Source organism: Podarcis erhardii (genome assembly GCF_964252035.2).
Source record: "Podarcis erhardii genome assembly, chromosome: 17".
NCBI classification, from domain to species: Eukaryota; Metazoa; Chordata; class Lepidosauria; order Squamata; family Lacertidae; genus Podarcis; species Podarcis erhardii.
The window spans coordinates 9,774,469-9,796,542 of NC_138515.1; the positions used below are offsets into that span (position 1 = coordinate 9,774,469).

Sequence of the window (22,074 nt, forward strand, 5' to 3'; positions counted from 1 at the left end):
TTTCGTGTGCATGCACACTTCTTCAGATACGATCTGAAGAAGTGTGCATGCACACGAAAGCTCATACCTAGAACTAACTCAGTTGGTCTTTAAGGTGCTACTGGAAGGAATTTTTTTATTTTGCAAGGTTAAATGTTTGCTACAGTGGAAGGGCACCTTGGTAAGTGAAGTCCTGCCCCTCACAGAGACCCTTGGGGTAACAGGGTCCTTGCTGGAGTGGTGGACAAATTGTTGTACTATACAGTTATTGACTCACACTTGTATGCATTAATGAGTTAACCTCAGCCCAGAGCTCAGGTTGCAAGTGGGTGTGGCTTAGAAGGTGCTCAGTCGGCTTTGCTCCCAACCCCTTCTCAATCCCTTTTTCTTCCTGCTTCTTAGAACAAGCAAGAAGCAATGTGGCCTTGGCTCCCTGCATGTGATCTGAATCTCTCTAAAAGGAGATTTCATAGCCTGCATCTTGCTACCTCAGAGATTACATGATCCTTGGAACCTTTCCCATCTTCATTTTACTGCCAATGGATGGAGACTTGTTTGCTGTAACATCTGGAAACTCTGTGAGTAAACTATTCACTTATTTGCAAAGCTAAGTGTCTGTGATTTATTCTAGCCTAAGTTTTTGTGTGTGGGGAACATTAGTTTAAAGGTGGCTGAGGGCAGATACAAATCTAACCAAGTTTCAATGTGCTTGGAGCAATCGTCATTATGCTTAATTCTGCTATGGGAGAGGAATCTCTCTTCTAAACACCTCTCTCTAACAGAGATTGCTCCCTATCTAGCCATTTCTGTGGATCCAGTTTATTCTTTTCCCCTATGCAAATTAATAGCGGTATTGCTTCATTAGCTTGCATTAGCTGCCTGCAGGGGTGCACATACATGGGATGTGTTTATTTTTAAAAAATAGATGATATGATACACACGACCTACTGCACTTCTTATTGCAATTTGCAGCAGCATGTACCACAATACAAGGGTGATCTGGCATTGTATTCTACACAGTGTGTACTGTGAGCAGCAACTGTGATTGTGAAAAAGAATTGTACAGTGGTACCTCAGGTTACATACGCTTCAGGTTACATACACTTCAGGTTACAGACTCCGCTAACCCAGAAATAGTGCTTCAGGTTAAGAATTTTGCTTCAGGATAAGAACAGAAATTGTGCTCCGCCGGTGTGGCGGCAGCAGGAGACCCCATTAGCTAAAGTGGTGCTTCAGGTTAAGAACAGTTTCAGGTTAAGAACGGACCTCCGGAACGAATTAAGTACTTAAACCGAGGTACCACTATACATTGATGTCTGGCAAATGAAAGCACTTTCATTAAAGACTGCACCCTTCTGAACTCTTACCTTCATTGTTCTGTGGAAGAGTTTCCCCACATTGGCAAAGGAGCCATCGGGCTGCTGGTTACTTGCCAACCACTGCAAAGCAGCCTGGATATCCTCATTGTCTATGAAGGTATATTCCTCAGCTTTGCTGAAAACCTTGATCACAAAAGCTGTCAGCCTTGAGAAGAGATGGAGAAAGCAAATAATGGCTGAGTTGTTTTCAAAGGCTACTGATTCAGGGTTGTTTATCCCCATTCACAAAAGTGACCGCCTTCAGCTGCCTCAAATTTTCCTGCCCTCTTATACAAGTTTAATTTACAACTTCCATCATATCTGGCCACTGGACATGCTGGTTAGGGCTGATGGGAGTTGTATGGGGCCACTTCCAGCTCTACAGTTCTATGACTCACCAGGTATTGCCTTGTCCATCACTCTCTCCAAATGCACTATAAGAACCATCCCTGTGTTTGTACTGAAGTTGTCTCTGGTACCCTTGTCGGGGGAAAAGCAAAAGAAATCTGAGGATCGGAGGGTGAAAGACTTTGGACATCTGCACAACACACAACACACACCCAGCCCCACAATTGTTATTTAGGCTCATTGCTGCAAAACTCTGAGCTTGCACCATGAGCTTCCTGTGCAGTGTAACTCTTTCCATGGTTCATTTTACACATCATAAATCAATGCATATTTTACAAAAACTATACCATTCAGTATTCCATTATTGCATCTATCAAAGCTTATTTACACAGGTGAATTTATCTTAATTCTCCCAGCGTTTCCAGCTGTTTACAGTTATTTCCCTTATATTCAATAAACATTTTCCAGTCTTCTTTAAACGTATGTTATTCTTGTTCTCTTATTTTATATGTTAAATCTGCAAGATGTGCATATTCTGTCAAGTTGCCACTCTTCTTTGCTTGGGACCTCTCTCGTTTTCCATTTTGGGGCTAACAAAAAAAACAACATGGGCAGCAGTTGTGACATACACAAATAACCTTTTTTTGAACCTGGGAATTTCAATCTGAATTATCCCTAACAGAAAGTTCTCTAGAGAAGCAAATGACAGACCTGACTGCAGGTAGCCCAGCGCTTTTGTCTTCAGCTCCTCATCCATCTGTTCTGTGTTTTCCAAGTACTGCAGCACATAGATGATGGGGGCAAACAACACCATGTTTTGCTCCCCGCAGCCACTGGGCATCTGCACCAGTTTGTCCAAGTTCTGCAGTGCCGTTCCCATGATATCACCTGGCCAGATGTGAATACAAAGTTACCCTCTTTCCGACAGGTTGAACATTGCTCCGCCCCCGTCGGTCACATGACACAAAAGACCAACCCTATCCCAGAATTTGTTCCAAATGCCCCCTCCTCATCACCAACGGCATGCACCCAACGCAGGGGCCTTTGCTTCCATTGCCACACTATTCATTGACCGACCCTGTACTGTATTCCTGTGTAAAAAGAAGGGCATGGGCATTTTCACTGAAACTTTCACAAACGAAAAGAATCCCCTTTGAAATATACTCAGAGTCGAGAGTGGATTTCATGCTCTTTATTCAGCTCACAGTGGTAAGGAGGAATGGAAGTTCCCCCAGAATGTCTGCTTTATATACATTATTTACACAATGGGCTCCATGTGATTGGCTAATTCCGGGATTCTCCTGTAGGCCAATCAGGTTGCGGATTTACTTCCACCTGGAGCTGGATTGGGTGGCTCCTGTGCACCAATCAGACTGCTGCATTCTGGATCCTATTGTTCTAGGACCAATCAGACTGCTGCATTCTGGATCATATTCAACTCAGTACATAACACCCTACAAGTCTGCAGGAAGGGATGATGATGATGATGATGATGATGATGATATGTTCCACCATTCACCACCACATTCCTGGGAGTGACGCGGCTGGCCCTGCCCCTGGACGCAGGACACGCGCGCCGCCCCAGGCACTTGATTGGCTTGCTCTGCGGCTGCATGGAAGGCAGCACCTTGTACAGACAAGAGCAGGGCCCTGCCCCCAATGTCGAATCTTGGTTCTTCAGCAGCCAATATCCTAACTGAATGAAGCCTGTGAACAAGGTTTTCTTGGGCTTACCATACAACTACACGCAACACTTGGCTGTTGAAGAAAGAAGTTCTGACGCCAGAGCCAGGGCTGACAGTGTGTGGCCCTGATCCAGTCTCTACTCAATTATGCCTTGCACATGAGGAATGCGTGCACAGGGGCTACAGACTCATTGCACCTCTTCTCATTATCTCCTTATGTCTACCACACTTGTTCATGTATGTATACACCTGCTGAAAACTTAGCGCGCAGGTAAGTTGCAGAACCAGCTTGATTTCTTACCAAGAACAGACACCTGGGCCCTGGCAGAATCTGGCACGACATCCTCAGGAAGCTCCAAGGAGAATGAATCTGAAGCAGAACCTCCTGACAATGAGATGAATACGCGGTTAGTTTGAGGGTAACAGAAGTGCACACAGAAAGCTCTGCAAGTGAAGCCAAGTTTGACCGCAGTGGAATTCCTCACCGTCCCCAGTCCTCATGCCTGCAACACATTGGCAACAGTGGGGCCTTTCCTCTCATTCTGCTTAGCAGGGATAAAGGTAAAGGTAAAGGGACCCCTGACCATTAGGGTCACTCGTGGCCGACTCTGGGGTTGCAGCGCTCATCTCACTTTACTGGCCAACGGAGCCAGCGTACGGCTTCCGGGTCATGTGGCCAGCATGACTAAGCCGCTTCTGGCAAACCAGAGCAGCGCACGGAAATGCTGTTTACCTTCCCACCGGAGCGGTACCTATTGATCTACTTGCACTATGACGTGCTTTCGAACTGCTAGGTGGGCATGAGCAGGGACAGAGCAACAGGAGCTCACCCCGTTGCGGGGATTTGAACCGCCGACCTTCTGATCGGCAAGCCCTAGGCTCTGTGGTTTAACCCACCGCGCCATCTGCGTCCCTTTAGCAGGGATAGGCAGGAACAATTCAGAGGTGGGGGTAAGCCTGCAGCAGGGCAAAGCTTCTCTCCCACCCCAGGCCATTGTCCTGTTCCAGCTCAGTCCTCACCCCTGCACCAGCAATTTGGTGTTTTGTTTTGTTCTCCTAATCAGGGAAAACCCACTATTTAGTGACAGATCAGAAAAAGTGGTGATACAGGAGAAACCTGAATTGGCAAGTGAGTGCTAAAAAGCAGTCGACCCCCCAACACACACACACACACACACACACACACACACACACACACACACGGATAAGCCCTAAGTGGTGGTGAATGCAGCTTGCCTTTCATTCCTGAAACCTCTTTTTGGCCCCCAAGTTAAAAGGTGTTAGGTGCTACTGACCTTCAGGGCATAACAGAGAGCTATGAGCTTTCTCAGCCAGGACGCCCTCAGGCTGCCAGGGATGGGGAGAGAGAAAAAAATCAGTTTTCAAGCCATCAACATATTCACATAGCCTTCAGATTTAAACACCTGCTGTGTTTCATGGGGGGGGGGTCTCAAAAGGTCCCTCCCTTCACCCCTGTCATTCAGAATCAGCAGAGTAATATGTGCTCCTCTAAAGTTGTTAGTCCCAGACACCTTGTGGAAGAAGGTGGAAGAATGTCAGCCAGTAGAAAGCAGCAGTAAAAAGATGATATTCTTTTTGCTAGCAGCTGAGAAGGAAATGGACAGAAGCTTCTCTGATGCTTCTGCAGCCAAGTTCTGCTTGTGAGCTGATCCCTTGGGGACAATAAAGATATTCACTTCTGAGTGTATACAGAACTTCTCCAGCGAACCCTGGGAAAAGGCTCTTTCCTGAAATTAGGGGCCATTCCAGAAATAATAATCGCTTTCCCCCTTTTACATCTCTTGCTGAACATTCAGAACAGGTCTTCCTTCTCACAAGAACAGGTGAGGCACAGGTAGTCATGAATACTAGTCTAGTATATTATAGAGAGAGAGAGAGAAAGAGAGGGAGAGAGTATTATATATACTGAATACTAGTCTTTCCACAGGGCCTGCAAGACAAAGCTGTTCGCCTGGCCTTCGGTTCCGACTCAGTCCGACCTTTATGTTTCCCTCCCCTTATGGTTTTGATGAGGCCGCATTTTACATTGCATTTTAACCTGTATTTTAATTTTTTTTCTTTTTCTTTTCCCTATTATATTTTTACTGTAATTTTACTGTTGTTAGCCACCCTGAGCCTGGCTCTGGCCAGGGAGGGCGGGGTATAAATAAAATTTATTATTATTATTATTATTAGGTCACGTCCCACTTCTCATACTTCAAGTAGCCTCATGTCAGGGGAATCACAGAATCGTAGAATTGGAAGGGACCCTGAGGAACATCTAGTTTAACCCCTTACAATGCAGGAATATGCAGGGATTGAACCTGCAAACATGGCGTCATCAGCACCACGCTCTAACCAGGTGAGCTATCCATAGAGTCACAGGGAGGGGGATTTGCAGAGGTAGGAAGAAATGTGGTGTTATAGACTCACCCGGACAAAGAGAGACTTGATCAAGGTGTCACTTTGGCCCTTTTCTGGCATGGCGGTCTCCTCACCACCGCAGAGTTTCTCACTTTTGAGTGCCGTTGTGGTGACAGTGAAGTTCATCACACCTGACGGCAAATGACAGAAAATGCGTTCATCCCTGCAAAAACATGCTGTTTCAGAAATCAGAAATGGAACAATTTCCCCTCCTCCCCGCATGGTCTCCCTGATAATTCCTAATAAGCCCAGCTCATAATTGCTGACAGGTGATAGACTGCTTCAAGAGGCTTCCCTCTGTGGAGTAATTTTATTAATATAAAATATAAAATAAAAAGTGCAGGGCAAAAGGGAAGTGTGGATAAGCCGTCAGATGGCTTTCTCAGAGGCTTCTGGTCGGTACTGTGGAAAGAGACCGTGGGACCTAGATAGGTTTTTGGGCTGATCCAGAGGGCTTTGTCTTACATTCTGTGATTAATAATAATAATAATAATAATAATAATAATAATAATACAGTGGTACCTCGGGTTAAGTACTTAATTCGTTCCGGAGGTCCGTTCTTAACCTGAAACTGTTCTTAACCTGAAGCACCACTTTAGCTAATGGGGCCTCCTGCTGCTGCCGGAGCACGATTTCTGTTCTCATCCTGAAGCAAAGTTCTTAACCTGAAGCACTATTTCTGGGTTAGCGGAGTCTGTAACCTGAAGCGTATGTAACCCGAGGTACCACTGTAATTCAGTGGAATCTCAGGTTATGTACTGTCCTCCTTATGAACACTTTGGGTAACAAGCTCTGCTAACCCAGAAGTAGATGCTCCTGGTTGCAAACTTTGCCCTGGGATGCGAGCGGAAGTCGCGTGCCGGCGACGCAGCAGCAGCGGAAGGCCCCATTAGCGAAAGCTCGCCTCATGGTTTTGGGTTAAGAACGGACCTCCAGAAGGAATTAAGTTCATAACCGGAGGTACCACTGTAATTTATTATTTATACCCCGCCCACCTGGCTGGGTTTCCCCAGCCACTCTGGGCGGCTTCCAACAAAATATTAAAAATGCATTAAAACATCAGTCATTAAAAACTTCCCTAAACAGGGCTGCCTTCAGATGTCTTCTAAAAGTCAGGCAGTTGTTGATTTCCTTGACATCAGATGGGATGGTGTTCCACAGGGCGGGTGCCACTACTGAGAAGGCCCTCTGCCCGGTTCCCTGTAACCTCATTTCCTGCAGTGAGGGAACCACCAGAAGGCCCTTGGAGCTGGCTGCATTCTGGATTTGTTGTCGTTTCCCGGTCAACACCAGATTACTTGCTACCAGAAAGATATTCCTTCTCATTGGAAGCAGGCTTATTGTGGAAGCAGGGAAAGAATTGTTGTCATTTTTATTTTTATTATGTATTTTGTGGTTTTATATTCTGATTTTATTCTGTGAACCGCCCTGAAACTTTGCTGGTATAGGGCGGTAAATAAATTCAATAAATAACAATAAATAAATAATAACACTCCACATTGTAGTGCAAAGGATGGGGGTAATTTCAGATTTCAGTAGACAGAGAGGCAAACAACTCCACTTCTGCTTCACTTTAAAATTAAATGGCAAAAAGAAATACGGAGCATTTTTTAAAAAATCTATAGGTTGTGACTTTTTAAAAACAATCTATAGGTTGTGACTTTTTTTAAAAAAAACCTATAGGTTGTGACTTTTTAAAAATTTGTAGTAATTATATCAATGTTACCAACACACATGAAATAGGCACACATTTCTGAAAAAATGGGATTTGTTCCCTGTGAAGTGCCTGCCTATTGCATAAGCGGCCCAATGGTTATAACATTAGTCATAGAGGGCCAATCCATCTAGAGTCAGTCATGATTCAGTCCTATTGAAGTCAATGAAACTCCAAGCTAAAATTCCTTTGGCTTCAGGGAAACAGAAGTTGTGATGGCCAACTTCATCTGGAAAAGGGTCTGAGAGAGAGAGGAGAGTGTAAGAGACTTTCCCTCAACCTGTTCTTGGTTATACCATGCCAGGAAAACCCTCTATCAAAAAAAGACTGGGAGAACCAGACCCCTAGGTGGAATCTACACACATATAAAACACACTGTGAAACTTTTTTTAAAAAAAGTTTTGAAAAATACATTGAATGTAGCATAGCTCACTGTTGCCATTTAGTGTCACCTTTGTATATTGCACTTTACAATACATTTAAAACGTTTTACTTGCAGCTGTATAGCTGAGTCCCAGCTGCTCTACACAACAGGAATCTGGGACTCAGCTACATTGGTCAAAATAAAGCATTTTACATGTGTTATAACAATGTGACACCAGATGGAGCTATGGAGTCCCGTTTTCTGCCAACGGGATTTCCCTGTATGAAGTTTACAACGTGTTTAACTGAATCGCCTCTTTAATGCGTCTAGATCCAGGCCTGGTTGGGCTTGGCCATTACAACCCAGTTGCAAAGTGGTTGTCACCTCACACTGGTTGTTGAGGGATTTGTCCTGTTTCCCCATTCAGTACTTTTGTTGTGCCACTGGGTGAGAGGCACAGAACAACAACAAATACAGTAGTACCTTGCTGCAAACCCAGAAGTGACAGTTCCGATGGAACCCGAACGTCTGACGGGGCTTCCGATCGGCTTCCGATTGGCTGCAGGAGCTTCCGGCAGCTAATCAGAAGCCGCTCTTTGGTTTCCGAAAGTTTTGGAAGTAGAATGGACTTCTGGAATGGATTCCATTCAACTTCCAAGTTATGACTATATCACTGTTAGAATCAAGGAGGAAGTCCCCAATTGCAACAAAGTATTAAGACCCAGAAACCCAGGTGCTATTGCAACTGAGCTGATTCTTCATTCCCCTCCTCCAGCATCAGATTTTGCCAAGGAGTTCTAGATAAGGGATGCAGGAATTCTGAGTTCCAGAATGTAGCCTAGTGACAGATGCACAGATGGAATGGCTCAGGGATAAAGGGATGGGGGATATTGCAGGGAGGGATAAAGGAGATGGGGATATTGCTTAAGGTGGAACACTGTTATGACCAGGTGCATTCAACTTCTCTCTGCCCATCTCTCCTTAGGCCACCTCACCCAGTTTAGAGGCCTTCACATTCCAGGAGTAAGTCTTTGCTTCACCAGCACATAAGCAACTTGTGTATTCACAGTCCTTGCATGGCTGCACCTGATAATCTTCAGACTTGGACAGGATAACCTGGACCTATGCAACAGTGGGGAAAGGAAAGAGGGAAGGAAGTTTTACTTCGGATTCTGCTCATGGATGGATTATAATGGTGCAATTGGAGCAAGTTTACCAGGGCGCATGCCTGCAAGAGCCAAGACCCTAAGCAGAATGACTTCAGCTTGTACAATGGGACTTAACACCCTCTTCCCCTCCCCACCTCCGCCCTCCACAAATCAGATCCACAGGATCAGGAGAGTAGGTTTAGGGTGCCCTAAAATGATGTTTGTTATCTCAGTGATTTTGATATGGGGACAGAACACAGGATAGTGAGAGCAGGTTTTATTTTCGTTTTAAAACTCAACAATCAGGAGAAATATTGATTCTGTGCTTTTCTTTACTCTTTAACCCGTGAAAGAAAAGGAATCAAAATTTGATGCCAATAACACAAGCACTAACTCCCTCTTTGCAGTGGTCTTATACCTCATATTTTCAGTCATTCCAGTTACAGATAGGTAGCCGTGTTGGTCTGCCATAGTCAAAACAAAATAAAAAAATTCCTTCCAGTAGCACCTAAAAGACCAACTAAGTTAGTTCTTGGTATGAGCTTTCGTGTGCATGCACACTTCTTCAGATACACTGAAACAAAAGTCACAGACCCTTCTACCCTTCTAACATTTCAATCTCCCAGGACATTCTATACAAGATCTCAGAGTAGCTGTTCTATTACAAAGGAATTTCAGAAATAGACTGGAAAGAGAAGCAGCTGAATTGCAACTTATTACCAAACTTAAAACCATGGAGAGACCTGGTCTGAACAAAGACATTGGATTCTTATCTCATTATACATGACAAAGCCATTTTTCACCTTCTCACCCCTTGCTTTTTCCTGTAAGACCTATTGCAGTCGTTAAGAGTCGTCAACAGGCTCATCACAGCTATCTGCCAATCACCCATTCCCACCACCCTCCTGAGTAATACCCCTCCCCACCTTCTCACTATATAGAAGGGTCTGTGACTTCTGTTTCAGTGTATCTGAAGAAGTGTGCATGCACACGAAAGCTCATACCAAGAACTAACTTAGTTGGTCTTTAAGGTGCTACTGGAAGGAATTTTTTTATTTTCAGTCATGTGAGCTACTGTAGGTTAGGTTGAGAGTTCTGGTAGCTGGCTCAAGGAAGCGAGCAAAATTAATGATAAGTGAGTTTAAAATGTGGAATTCTAAATACTCAGAATATTTTTAGAAGTCCACAACAGCTTATGCCATAATATATTTGTGTGTGTGTGTGTGTGTGTGTGTGTGTGTATACATTGTATCTATTAGCATTTTTATAATTTGTTCGTTCATTCGTTAGCTTTTTGGTTTAGATGAAAATGATACATGTATCTAGTTTTTCTTTGTTAATTTTTTTTTATAAATCCCCCAAAAGCTATCAAAATTGGAAAATTATATTTCTGGGCTACTGTAAACTCTTGCACATCCCTTGCCCTCACTCCTTTCACTGAGGCACCTGGTCAACTCTCTGACTTAAAAGAGGTGATACACCTGCTCTACTTAACAAGGAATTGAATTCTTAGAGCATGGGGAATTAGTGAAGATCTTCCTTACCCACATGCAGTGTTTCAAATAGTTGAAGACGGTGGCAATCATTGGAAACGACTCCCCACGAACCACAGAATAGGGCAGGGTGACATCCACGAAGAAAGGCTTAAAGATCGTCAGCCTCGCCGGCGGGGAAATACCCAACCCACTGCTTTGGGAGGTGCAGAACATGCTGACTTTCCATTCAGTGATGGTGTCCGGAACTGTGAGTGCCACTGACTTCTCACCTGAAGGACTACAAAGAATGTCGGAAGTGAGGGCAGGAGATGGCAGTTTGCCTTGCAAAAGGGAGGTCCCCGCCCCCCCCCCCGCCAGCCCAACAGAGATCATGCATTTCAAAAGTGCATGCCCAAGTTTGGTTAATACCGTATTGGCCTGAATATAAGCTGCACCCAAATATAAGCTGCACCTTTAAAATTGGAGGGGGGGGGGAGAAGAAAAAGAAAAAACACCCCAATATAAGTAGCTCCATTCCACGCTGCTCCTGGCTGCATACTGGGGGGGGGGGGGAGCCACGCTGCGTTGCCCATGGCCTTTCCCCTTCCTCGCTTTCTCTCTCTCCCTTCCCGGTCTTGGGGAAGAGGATGGGGGACTATGCGTGGGGCGCCGCCATTTTGCTGCGCTCCTGGCACTGTTTGCCCTGTGCTCCTGGCTGCATACCATAAGGTCACAAATATAAGCCGTACTTTAACTTTTCAAGGTTGGAATTTGGGGAAAAAGTGAGGCTTATATTCCGGCCAATACGGTATGTATTTATCTGTTTGTTTGCTTGCTTTTTACTGTTGATATGTTTGGGGAATAGCGTAAGACATGTCAACTTATTTGCAATATTGTTTGCATAATTGAAACAAACGAAAACATGGATTGTCCATAGGAAAAACTGAAATTGCTTCTTCCATGCTGAGGCCTCCTTATTTCACCACTGGGGGGTTGAAGAAAAGCAGCTGGGCACATGGTCAAAGTCCATGTAATTTGGCCCTTAGATGAACACGACCAGAGATTGCAAAGGACATTTTGATGCTTGAGGCAAATAATGGCACCTGTCATTCAGGAAGGTCAAATATAATGATAAATTGAATCAATGACAATGCACTTCCTTTTTGGGTTATCCCAAAACCTGCCACCTTGTAATGTACCACCTCCTTTTACCTGGTAGGGCTGGCCTTGACAAATTATGGGTAACCTCACAGGTGGGAGGTGGACACTGATATGGTGGCAACCCCTGTCTATTCCAGGTATACCTATTTGGAAGTACCAGCTGTATTGACTTTTTGGTTCCAGGCAAATACGTTTTTCTTTGCACTGAATGTTAAGTTGCCCGTTTATCAGCTTCCGTCTTACTGAAGGGCAGTCTAAAATCATTGCCAAACTTGATGTGTTTGCATGAATGGCTTTTGTAGCAAGGTCAGGAACCTGGCGTGGGAGGACAGGGTGGGTGGGAGTGGATGATTTAACCCTTTACCCCCTCCCTCTCCAGCTATTTGAATGAAGTGTTCCCATTCGGAACAACTGAATGGAAATAGCAGGGGCAGAGAGGCTGGTCTGGATCCTGGGCTGCAGCACATCCCCAATCTGGATCAAGCCCCTTGCAAAAGTTCCCTTAGCTGCATTTGGTAATAGGAGAAGGGAAGGGTAAAACCTCCCCATGCATTGCAGTCCCAATAAAAACCGAGTCCCTCCATGCTTTCTATTAAATAAACAAGCAAACCAAAAACCTCAAATGTGGTTGGCAGCTGCACATTTAGGGCCTTAGTATTTTCTGGAGTTAGGACAAGTTGCAAGAAGGATGAGTGTCACCTTCATATTTTCTCCTTCCTTCCTGATATGTACCATGAGCAGTGCTTTTTTTCTGGGGAGACGCAGGGGTACGCATACCCCTAAACATTTTGCGCATCTTTGTGCTTTTGTCCATTTACTGTATTTATTTTCCCCAATTTGAACTAGAAAATGGTGATTTTCATGAGTCAAAATGAGAGTACCCCTAAACATTTTTTTAGAAAGAAAAGCACTGACCATGAGCATGTACCATGGAATAGAAATGTGAGTAGAAATTCCAGTATTGCGTGATATATTTGGCTGCCGTTATTGTTGCCGTATTTATTTCACTTAAAACTGGGAGAAATGTACCATATTTTTCGTTCTGTAAGACACACTTTTCCCCTCTTAAAAAGTAAGGGGAAATGTGTGTGCGTCATATGGAGCGAATGCTGGCTGCGCAGCTATCCCAGAAGCCAGAACAGCTCTTCTGGCTTCAGGGATAGCCACGCAAAGCCTCTTGAGCACAGCGGGAGCGCTCCTGCCTCTTCCCTCAAGAGGCTTTGCATTGCTTTCTTGTTTCTTGTTTTCCTCCTCTAAAAACTAGGTGTGTCTTATAGTTGGGTGCGTCTTATAGAGCGAAAAATATGGTAATTTAAACACAAGATCTGGAAGAATCCCATCTCAGGAACATGGGCATAGCCAGGATTTTTGTTGTGGGGGGCAGGTCTTTGGGGGGGGCAGAACCTCAGTTTGCTATGTATTTTTATTGATTTTAATTGATTGGGGGGTGGAGCTTGTTGGGATACTGCCGGGGAGACAGGGGCATCAGGCGGGCCCCCAGCTGGCTCCAGCCACTGGCCAGCAGCCGGTCTCCCTTGGAACAGCATCAATCAGTGACACGAGCCTCAGATATGTTTAGAGACCCGTGCACGCTCTATTAGCAGAGTGTGCAAATCTTCTCACAGCAGAAGAGGCGGACAGAGAAATGTGTAAGCGTAATGTACAGTGGTACCTCGGGTTAAGTACTTAATTCGTTCCGGAGGTCTATTCTTAACCTGAAACTGTTCTTAACCTGAAGCACTACTTTAACTAATGGGGCCTCCAGCTGCCACCGAGCCGCCGGAGCACGATTTCTGTTCTCATCCTGAAGCAAAGTTCTTAACCTGAAGTACTATTTCTGGGTTAGCGGAGTCTGTAACCTGAAGCATATGTAACCTGAAGCGTATGTAACCCGCGGTACCACTGTATACATTTACATATGAATAGAAGCGTATGTAACCTGAAGCGTATGTAACCCGAGGTACCACTGTACAGCATTTTATTCAGCATAGTTCAGGAACAGAGGAAAACATGTCTGCTTCCCTCTCGTCTCCAGCAAAACAGCAGTAACACAAAAGCAATATACAAACGGAAGTTCCCAGCAAGATCTGTGCTGGAAGTAAACAGGCATGTGACACACAGCAGTCATGCCTGTACCCTTTTAAGGTGGAACGGAACTATATCCTAACAGAGCTGCCCCTCCCTGGCCCCCTGGCTACGCCCATGCTCAGGAATTAATCAAAACTTACTCAACATTATACAGCTTCCAGATCCAGGTCTCAGGGAAGTTCTGACGGACTTGAGCATCGACGTCTGCGTCCGACGACCAAGGACGGGATTCAGATGCAAGGGCCGGTCTACTCCCCGACTGCAAACCTCCTCCAAGCAACCCTGCTCCAACAAAACAGAAATGCTTAGACTTCTGCCTTGAAAGAGTGGGGCAAAATATGTGTGTGGCTAAGCCCTGTGTCAAACCACCTTCAACATGGTAAGCACAGATACATACACCAATAATCTGGAATTGGAAACCTCCTTACTTGAAGCGGCCATGCCATAGGGAGAGTACTGGTGCCTGCATGTTGCTGGCTTCTTAATTTTGTTGTTTGACAAGACTTTCAGCCCCATAACCTGTCAGTGGTGAGAGAGACCAAGGAAAGGAATCACATTAGTTGCGCAGGACAATGGTGCCAGCTTTTTTTATACCTTCTTCCATCTATCCACATAGCACGCATGTCTTCCTTTCCTCCCTCCTTCTCCCATTCTCTAGGGTCAGAGTCACACACGATTTCTTAAAGGGATATGAAATGAAAAATGGGTTGTTTGCAAAAGGGAGTTTGCTGGGCAACCTCAACAGCTGGCGAGTGCCATTTTCACACAGGTTCATCATCAAAATGCCAGCCTGGTTTTTCTTAAATTTAATCTGGATCTGGGAATCCCTGAATGCTGTTCAGTGCCTCTTCTACACTAACTCCCCTATTCCAGTCGAATACTGCATAATAAAGGGCACTTACTTTGAGGAAACTGAAGAAGTCTACTCCACCATCATCAAACCAAGGTCTCCAGCTGTAGCGCTTGCTTCGTGCCAGGGGCATAGGGTCGCCGATTGGTCCTGGTCCATCGCAGTGATCGTACTCAGTGACTTGATAAGGATACCCTCCTAGGAAGTAGAACCTGTCATACATCTGCAAAGGAATACATGGCGTGTAAAGCAAAAGGATGTGAATTAAGTTGCTGAGGGTAGATGTGAAAGGATCTATATCTGACGGTTCTAAACCATCAGAGAATAAATCGCAAGTTCTCATATATTTCCCAAAACTTACAACTGAATAACCAAATTCAATTTCCAAAGTTACACCACATAGATCTGGAGATGAGAAAGGAGAAGGAGTAGATCTCCAAACTCCTAGCAGCGGTAATGATGAAGGGGTCAAAGGACAACCTCCTGGGGAAATGCCAAACTCTGAATATGATGAGGATACTGATGCAGTTTCAAAACTGGATACCAGGCGCTGTCAGGGACTGGGCAGAGGAGGAATGGTGGAGACCATCTCCCCATCTTGACCCTTCCAGGGAGGAGGAAGAGGAAGAACGTATTGATTTACAATAGTGGTTTGCAGGAGGTCACAACTCAGAGGCAGATGAGGGGAAAAGTTGGGAAATCATGGGACTGGAGGAGGAGGAGGAGGCAGAACTGGAGCGGCTGCTGGCTGACACGTTGTCACTAGAAAGCATTCTAGACCCTCCAACTCCCAGAACCCGGCGAGCCTTAAAAGCAAAGAGCTCTAAGACAGAGGACATGTAGCAGCACCTGTAGAAGTGACGAATGAGGAAGTGGGAGATATGAGGGGTGGAGATTCACTTGGGACAAGGCCATTATGCAAGAGGCTGGGTTCTATAGCCTCTCTCTGTAAAGATTGAAATAAAAAAGGATGGTAAGAAACTTTTCCTTGTCTTTATACTTTCCTGGGCCAGCCAGCCAGGAGCCGCTGACAGCATCCCAACAGGCACTAGTAATGGCATTCCACTAGTAAGATTGCCCTACACTGCAAGGACAATGCAGCCTCATGAATCCTCTGATTGCGAAGAAATTCAGCAAATGCTCATTTATGGAGAAAGGCTGCCCAAGAAGAAATTGATGCACTACATCAAAATAATACACAGACACTTATTTTCTGGCCATCTACAGGGGGAAAAGCAAGTGGGTGCAAGTGGGGTTTTTTTTTTCAAATTAAGCAAGAGAATGCACTAGCAAGTGATATGTTATTGCCCAGAAAAGGACTTTGGGGATAAAGACTGCCATTGCTAGGAAAATGCTCTTGGAAAACTTGAGAAAATTTCTCAAGAGCGCTTTTCTCTGTGCTCCTCTCATACGAACCTGATGCACAAATGGCCAGGAACTGGGGTGGAAATTCAGCAGCTGTTATCTTAAGGAGTTTATTCTCTCCTCCTGTGAACAGTTCACCCTTTTATTGTGAATGACAATTATGTTAGTGTGTGTGTGTGTGTGTGTGTGTGTGTGTGTGTGTGTGTGTGTTGGGAGTACATGTACAGTGCATAAGTGCCCAACCCTGCCCATCACATCTCAGTTTCATTCATTCTCTCTCTGCCTTACGGTTGTGTTGGTGAAGTCTCTGTCATTCCTGAGGAGCAAGACACTTTGGTCCACAGCCCGAATGGCACACAGTGACCCAGGTGTTGCCTTCAGTTCAAGGTCGATGCTTGTTCCGGGAAGCTCCTGCTGCTGCGATAACCCCAGGCTGACCTGCAGAAGTGAATGCTGAGAATCAGAAGTGCCAAAACAAAGCAGGGGGCATAAAACCATAGACAAGTATTTACCAAGCAGACAATCCTATTTTAGAATGGGCAACCCAGAAAACATCTGTCTGACTCAGTTGTGGCACCGGTGCATGAAACTTTCTCTGACCTTTAAACGTTGTGTTACATATATGTATTTAATCTGTATATTATTTTCATTGTATGAGAGTTTAATTTCTTTTTCACAATTATCCTGTATATCTTTTTAGCTCTGTGTGTTTTATCTGTGTTGTTTTAATTTGTGTAAGCCACCGAGAGTTCCAGTCTGGAAAAAAGGCATATATAAATAAAGAAGAAGAAGATATAACATTTACTAACAGATTAAGACTGGATAGACTATTTTTACTGTTTACTCACATGAGAAAATGCACCTCAGGGAGAGTGCACCTCACATGAGATCTCCCTGCCCCCAATAAGCTCCCTTTAATAACTCTTAATTTTCTACAGTGCTACTATAGGTTCGCCATATTCCCAAAAGTGAAAATCCGGACAAAATTTTTGAGCTTTTTTGGGGGAACATCTATCCACCCCCTCATTAAGTTTTAAGGCTTTTTTAATTTTTAAAGCTTTTTTATTTTTAATCTCCCTACTTGCCATTCGTCCAAGATATCCCAGACATTTTGCCAATTTGGCAAAAATCCACCCAGACGCCATTTTCAGAACCCGATTCCCAGATGTGTCTGGGAAAATCCAGACATATGGCAGCCCCAGCTACTTCCTTCCTCGCTTGTGTGTGTATTAGTCCCAAATCATATTTCTTCCAATCACGATGGTAGCTCCTAATACCATTCATTGCTCTTCCACTGTATGAGACATGGGGAATTGTAACTGACTTTCCACACAGCTGGGGGTACCATACTTTGTGAGTCTGCACATCCTGCTATGTTCTGTCCACACCAGTGGATGTGACACACTCCAGTCCCATGATTTCCCAACTTTTCCCCTCATCAAACCGCTTCTTAAAAAACCATCTTTAGACCCGGCCAGTATGGCCAACTATCGCCCAGTCTCAAATCTTCCATTCTTGGGCAAGGTGATTGAGCGCGTGGTTGCTGAACAACTCCAGGCACGCCTGGAGGATGCGGACCATTTGGATCCCTTCCAATCGGGATTCAGGCCTCATCATGGGACTGAAACTGCCTTGGTCGCGCTGGTTGATGATCTCCGGCGAGCTAGGGACAAAGGTGAGAGCTGTTTCCTAGTTCTGCTGGATCTCTCAGCGGCCTTTGATACAATCGACCATAACATCCTTCTGGACCGTCTAGAGGGGCTGGGAGCTGGGGGCACTGTTATACAGTGGTTTCGCTCCTTCCTCCTGGGCCGTGTTCAGAAAGTGGTGGTGGGGGATGAGTGTTCAGACCCCTGGGCCCTCACTTGTGGGGTGCCTCAGGGTTCCGTCCTCTCCCCCATGCTTTTTAACATCTATATGAAGCCGCTGGGAGAGATCATCAGGGGGTTTGGACTGGGTGTCCATCAATATGCAGATGATACCCAGCTCTACCTCTCTTTCAAATCAGAACCAGTGAAGGCGGTGAAGGTCCTGTGTGAGTGCCTGGAGGCGGTTGGAGGATGGATGGCGGCTAATGGATTGAGGTTGAATCCTGACAAGACAGAAGTACTGTTTTTGGGGGACAGGGGGCGGGCTGGTGTGGAGGACTCCCTGGTCCTGAATGGGGTAACTGTGCCCCTGAAGGACCAGGTGCGCAGCCTGGGAGTCATTTTGGACTCACAGCTGTCCATGGAGGCGCAGGTCAATTCTGTATCCAGGGCAGCTGTCTACCAACTCCACCTGGTACGCAGGCTGAGACCCTACCTGCCCGCGGACTGTCTCGCCAGAGTGGTGCATGCTCTAGTTATCTCCCGCTTGGACTACTGCAATGCGCTCTACGTGGGGCTACCTTTGAAGGTGACTCGGAAACTACAACTAATCCAGAATGCGGCAGCTAGACTGGTGACTGGGGGCAGCCGCCGAGACCACATAACACCGGTCTTGAAAGACCTACATTGGCTCCCAGTACGTTTCCGAGCACAATTCAAAGTGCTGGTGTTGACCTTTAAAGCCCTAAACGGCCTCGGCCCAGTATACCTGAAGGAGCGTCTCCACCCCCATCGTTCTGCCCGGACGCTGAGGTCCAGCGCCGAGGGCCTTCTGGCGGTTCCCTCATTACGAGAAGCAAAGCTACAGGGAACCAGGCAGAGGGCCTTCTCGGTAGTGGCACCCGCCTTGTGGAACGCCCTCCCATCAGATGTCAAAGCGATAAATAACTACCTGACATTCAGAAGACATCTTAAGGCAGCCCTGTTCAGGGAAGTTTTTAATCTGTGATATTTTAATGTATTTCTGGTTTTTATGGAAGCCGCCCAGAGTGGCTGGGGAAACCCAGCCAGATGGGCGGGGTACAAATAATAAATTATTATTATTATTATTATTATTATTATTATTATTATTATTATGTGTGGGTGGGAGAGGGGAGGATATAAATCATCTGACCTGAGCACCACTTTTTAAAAACCTTACCCTTCCCTGCCTTAAAAAAAAATTAAAATCAAGTTTCCATGTGCTTCAAGGCAGCGGTGTACTTGCAAAGGGGTACCTTGGATCCCCCCCCCCCATTTTCTGGGTACATGATTGACGCATGAGAGCCACTTTCCTGTGGCAATCACACAGGGTCCCCCGACGTTTCACTGTCTATTGATCCCTGTGCCACCACTTGATTTCTCATTACCACCACCCAGACCCTACCTGGTACAATACTGAGTCCAGTCAGGGTTAATTTGGAACATAAACTTTTGATTATTTATTGCAATTTAACAAGCATGTGGTTTCATAAACGGTATCAGTCAATTACTTTCATGGGGTGCCTATCCAGACCTATAACTTCCGCTACCTGCTCTCACTCACTAAACCACCTCTCAGATATTTACTTGTCTTCCTAGCCCCTAGATGTTCCTGACTCAGCTTATTTCGCTACACTAACTCAACCTCCCCACAGACTCTATCCCAATTCACTCCCACTCCAACCAACCACCCAACTCCCAACCAACTCCCCACTTCGCCCCTCCTAGAGCTGGTTTTATAGTCCCTCTGACTCCACCCCTGGGTTCTGATTGGGTAACCCGTTTAACTATTTCACCTCCAGCACTCTCATATGTTAACATCACACCCACGTATTCCGGTTATTTCCCCCGTCATGTCTGATGACATTCAGTTCTGCCGCTTGCCATCCACATCAGTAAGTGGGTCTTGATGGAATGTACCTGGGCTGTGGCTTTTGTCCCTTCCCAGAAAGGAAAGCAGGAAATTGTAATGTCATAGGACACTCAGATCAGCTCTGCTATCAAAGAAGGGATTAAAAAACAGAGCTACCCTTTGTTTTTCATTAAAAAAATAATAATCCAGAGGTCTTGCACAAGAGTGCAAAAGTGATAAAGAGGTTTTGTGCAAGACCTCAATATCAAAGGGGTGGGTGGGTGGGTGGGAGTCACATGTATGGGCTGGGATTACAGCCCTCTCAGATAATCTCTCATGTTTACGGCTCACCTGGTTTTTGAAGCACATGGACACTTCAAAGCTGACTTTGTCTGCAATGGCGCCTCCATCGTGGAAGAGAGAATAAACGACCAAAGATGGTTGTGGTGCAAAGTCGGAGGTGAAGGGCAATGAAATGGAGAAGGATCCTTGCAGACCTGAAAGAGGGGAGGAAGGTTTCAGAGTGGAGGATTCAGTCATCAATATGACTCCTTAATCCACACCAAACCCCAGACTTTCAATCCATCACTCTTTATTCTCTCCCTTCTCCTTCACAAGCCATCTCCTTTAACCTGCCCCCCACCCACTCTAAGTCTAATATAAAATATAAGTGTCTCCCCACTTACATTCCCAGGTATTGTCCATATAATAGTCTAGTGGGAACACCATCTAAAAAGCCAAACTCTGCCAAAAAGTCACAGAAATCCACCAAACACCACCACAAACACTCCCTTCAAACTTCCCCTCTCTCTCTTTAAAATTTTATTTAGTTTAATAAAATAAAATAAAATAAATTTATTTAACATAAAAAGAGAATTCTGAAGAGTCTCCTAAACTTCCCTCCACCCCTTTGTGGATCCTTATATTAACATTTTCCTCCTGCATCTTGTCTATTTATCCAAATTTTTAAAATCTCCATTATACCTGAAATTTAACATTAAACTACAAGTGTTATTGCAATCCTACAAATAATAATTTTAATTGTTTACAGTGGTTTTTAAGGTAAATTATATATTTCCCCCATTCCTTATTAAAATTTTGGTCTTCCAAACCTCCTTTCTGAAACTCCAACTCTCCACAGGCTTCAAAGGTTGCTGCAAAGACTAGTGGAATTGCAGATGCAAAGGTTCCTGGGATTGCTAGCCATTTCCCCCACTTTTTTCACACAATTTTTGAAGTTCTCCCATTATTTTCAGGCCATTCCCCCCCCACTTAGCTCCTTTTTGCAGTTTAAATTGATTGATTTAACTATTTCCCAGTGCAACGTGTATACCCAGTTGTGAGCGAGTCAAACATGCAGACATGGGGAGGGATTTGACAGATAGACTTACCTCCCCCATTGCCACCCACATTCTTTTGTCCATGCATAAGGATTTTCCCCTTTCCTGTCACCTGGGGAAGCAAGAGGCATATACAGGATGAAAACATCCAGAAAGGGATACTCTTAAGAGCCATATTTCTCAGGCGGCAGATGTTTTGATGCCATTGACATTAGGGCACTAGTGTGGAAGCAATAGAGGAAAGGACCTAAACGGCCTCAGCTCAGTATACCTGAAGGAGCGTCTTCACCCCCATCGTTCAGCCCGGACACTGAGGTCCAGCTCTGATGGCCTTCTGGCGGTTCCCTCCCTGTGAGAAGCGAGGTTACAGGGAACCAGGCAGAGGGCCTTCTTGGTGGTGGCACCCACCCTGTGGAACACCCTCCCATCAGATGTCAAGGAAATAAACAACTATCTGACTTTTAGAAAACATCTGTAGGCAGCCCTGTTTAGGGGAGCTTTTAATGTTTGATGCTTTATTGGTTTTTTTAATATTCTGTTGGGAGCCGCCCAGAGTGGCTGGGGAAACCCATCAGATGGGCAGGGGATGAATGAATGAATGAATGAATGAATGAATGAATGACAACAACAACAACAACAACAACAACAACAACAACAACAACAACAACAACAATTATATAACATTTAGGAAACTTCTGAAGGCAGCCCTGTATAGGGAAACTTTTTAAGGTTTAATGTTTTACTATGTTTTTATAAGGGACGCGGGTGGCACTGTGGGTTAAACCACAGAGCCTAGGACTTGCCGATCAGAAGGTCGGCGGTTCGAATCCCTGCGACGGGGTGAGCTCCCATTGCTCGGTCCCTGCTCCTGCCAACCTAGCAGTTTGAAAGCACGTCAAAGTGCAAGTAGATAAATAGGTACCGGTCCAGCGGGAAGGTAAACGGCGTTTCCGTGCACTGCTCTGGTTCGCCAAAAGCGGCTTAGTCATGCTGGTCACATGACCCGGAAGCTGTATGCCGGCTCCCTCGGCCAATAAAGCGAGATGAGCACCGCAACCCCAGAGTCGGTCATGACTGGACCTAATGGTCAGGGG

The 22,074-nt window shown here is 45.3% G+C and overlaps 1 protein-coding gene across 3 annotated transcripts in view; it reads right to left on the minus strand.

The window, feature by feature from the left end:
• Positions 1-22,074, minus strand: part of A2ML1 (alpha-2-macroglobulin like 1) — a 62,648-nt gene that overhangs the window by 15,750 nt on the left and 24,824 nt on the right. For 2 of the 3 annotated variants that reach the window (XM_081844788.1, XM_081844787.1), the window contains exons 13-26: positions 21,032-21,092; positions 19,992-20,137; positions 16,248-16,397; positions 14,647-14,817; positions 14,173-14,263; positions 13,885-14,026; positions 10,565-10,793; positions 8,868-8,994; positions 5,804-5,925; positions 4,666-4,717; positions 3,672-3,755; positions 2,397-2,573; positions 1,736-1,817; positions 1,347-1,503 (exon numbers count right to left, since the gene is read on the minus strand). In XM_081844788.1, coding sequence (XP_081700914.1) covers positions 1,347-1,503; positions 1,736-1,817; positions 2,397-2,573; positions 3,672-3,755; positions 4,666-4,717; positions 5,804-5,925; positions 8,868-8,994; positions 10,565-10,793; positions 13,885-14,026; positions 14,173-14,263; positions 14,647-14,817; positions 16,248-16,397; positions 19,992-20,137; positions 21,032-21,092 — 1,791 coding nt within the window. The remainder of the gene's footprint in view (positions 1-1,346; positions 1,504-1,735; positions 1,818-2,396; positions 2,574-3,671; positions 3,756-4,665; positions 4,718-5,803; positions 5,926-8,867; positions 8,995-10,564; positions 10,794-13,884; positions 14,027-14,172; positions 14,264-14,646; positions 14,818-16,247; positions 16,398-19,991; positions 20,138-21,031; positions 21,093-22,074) is intronic. The other variant, XM_081844789.1, reaches the window with a different exon arrangement.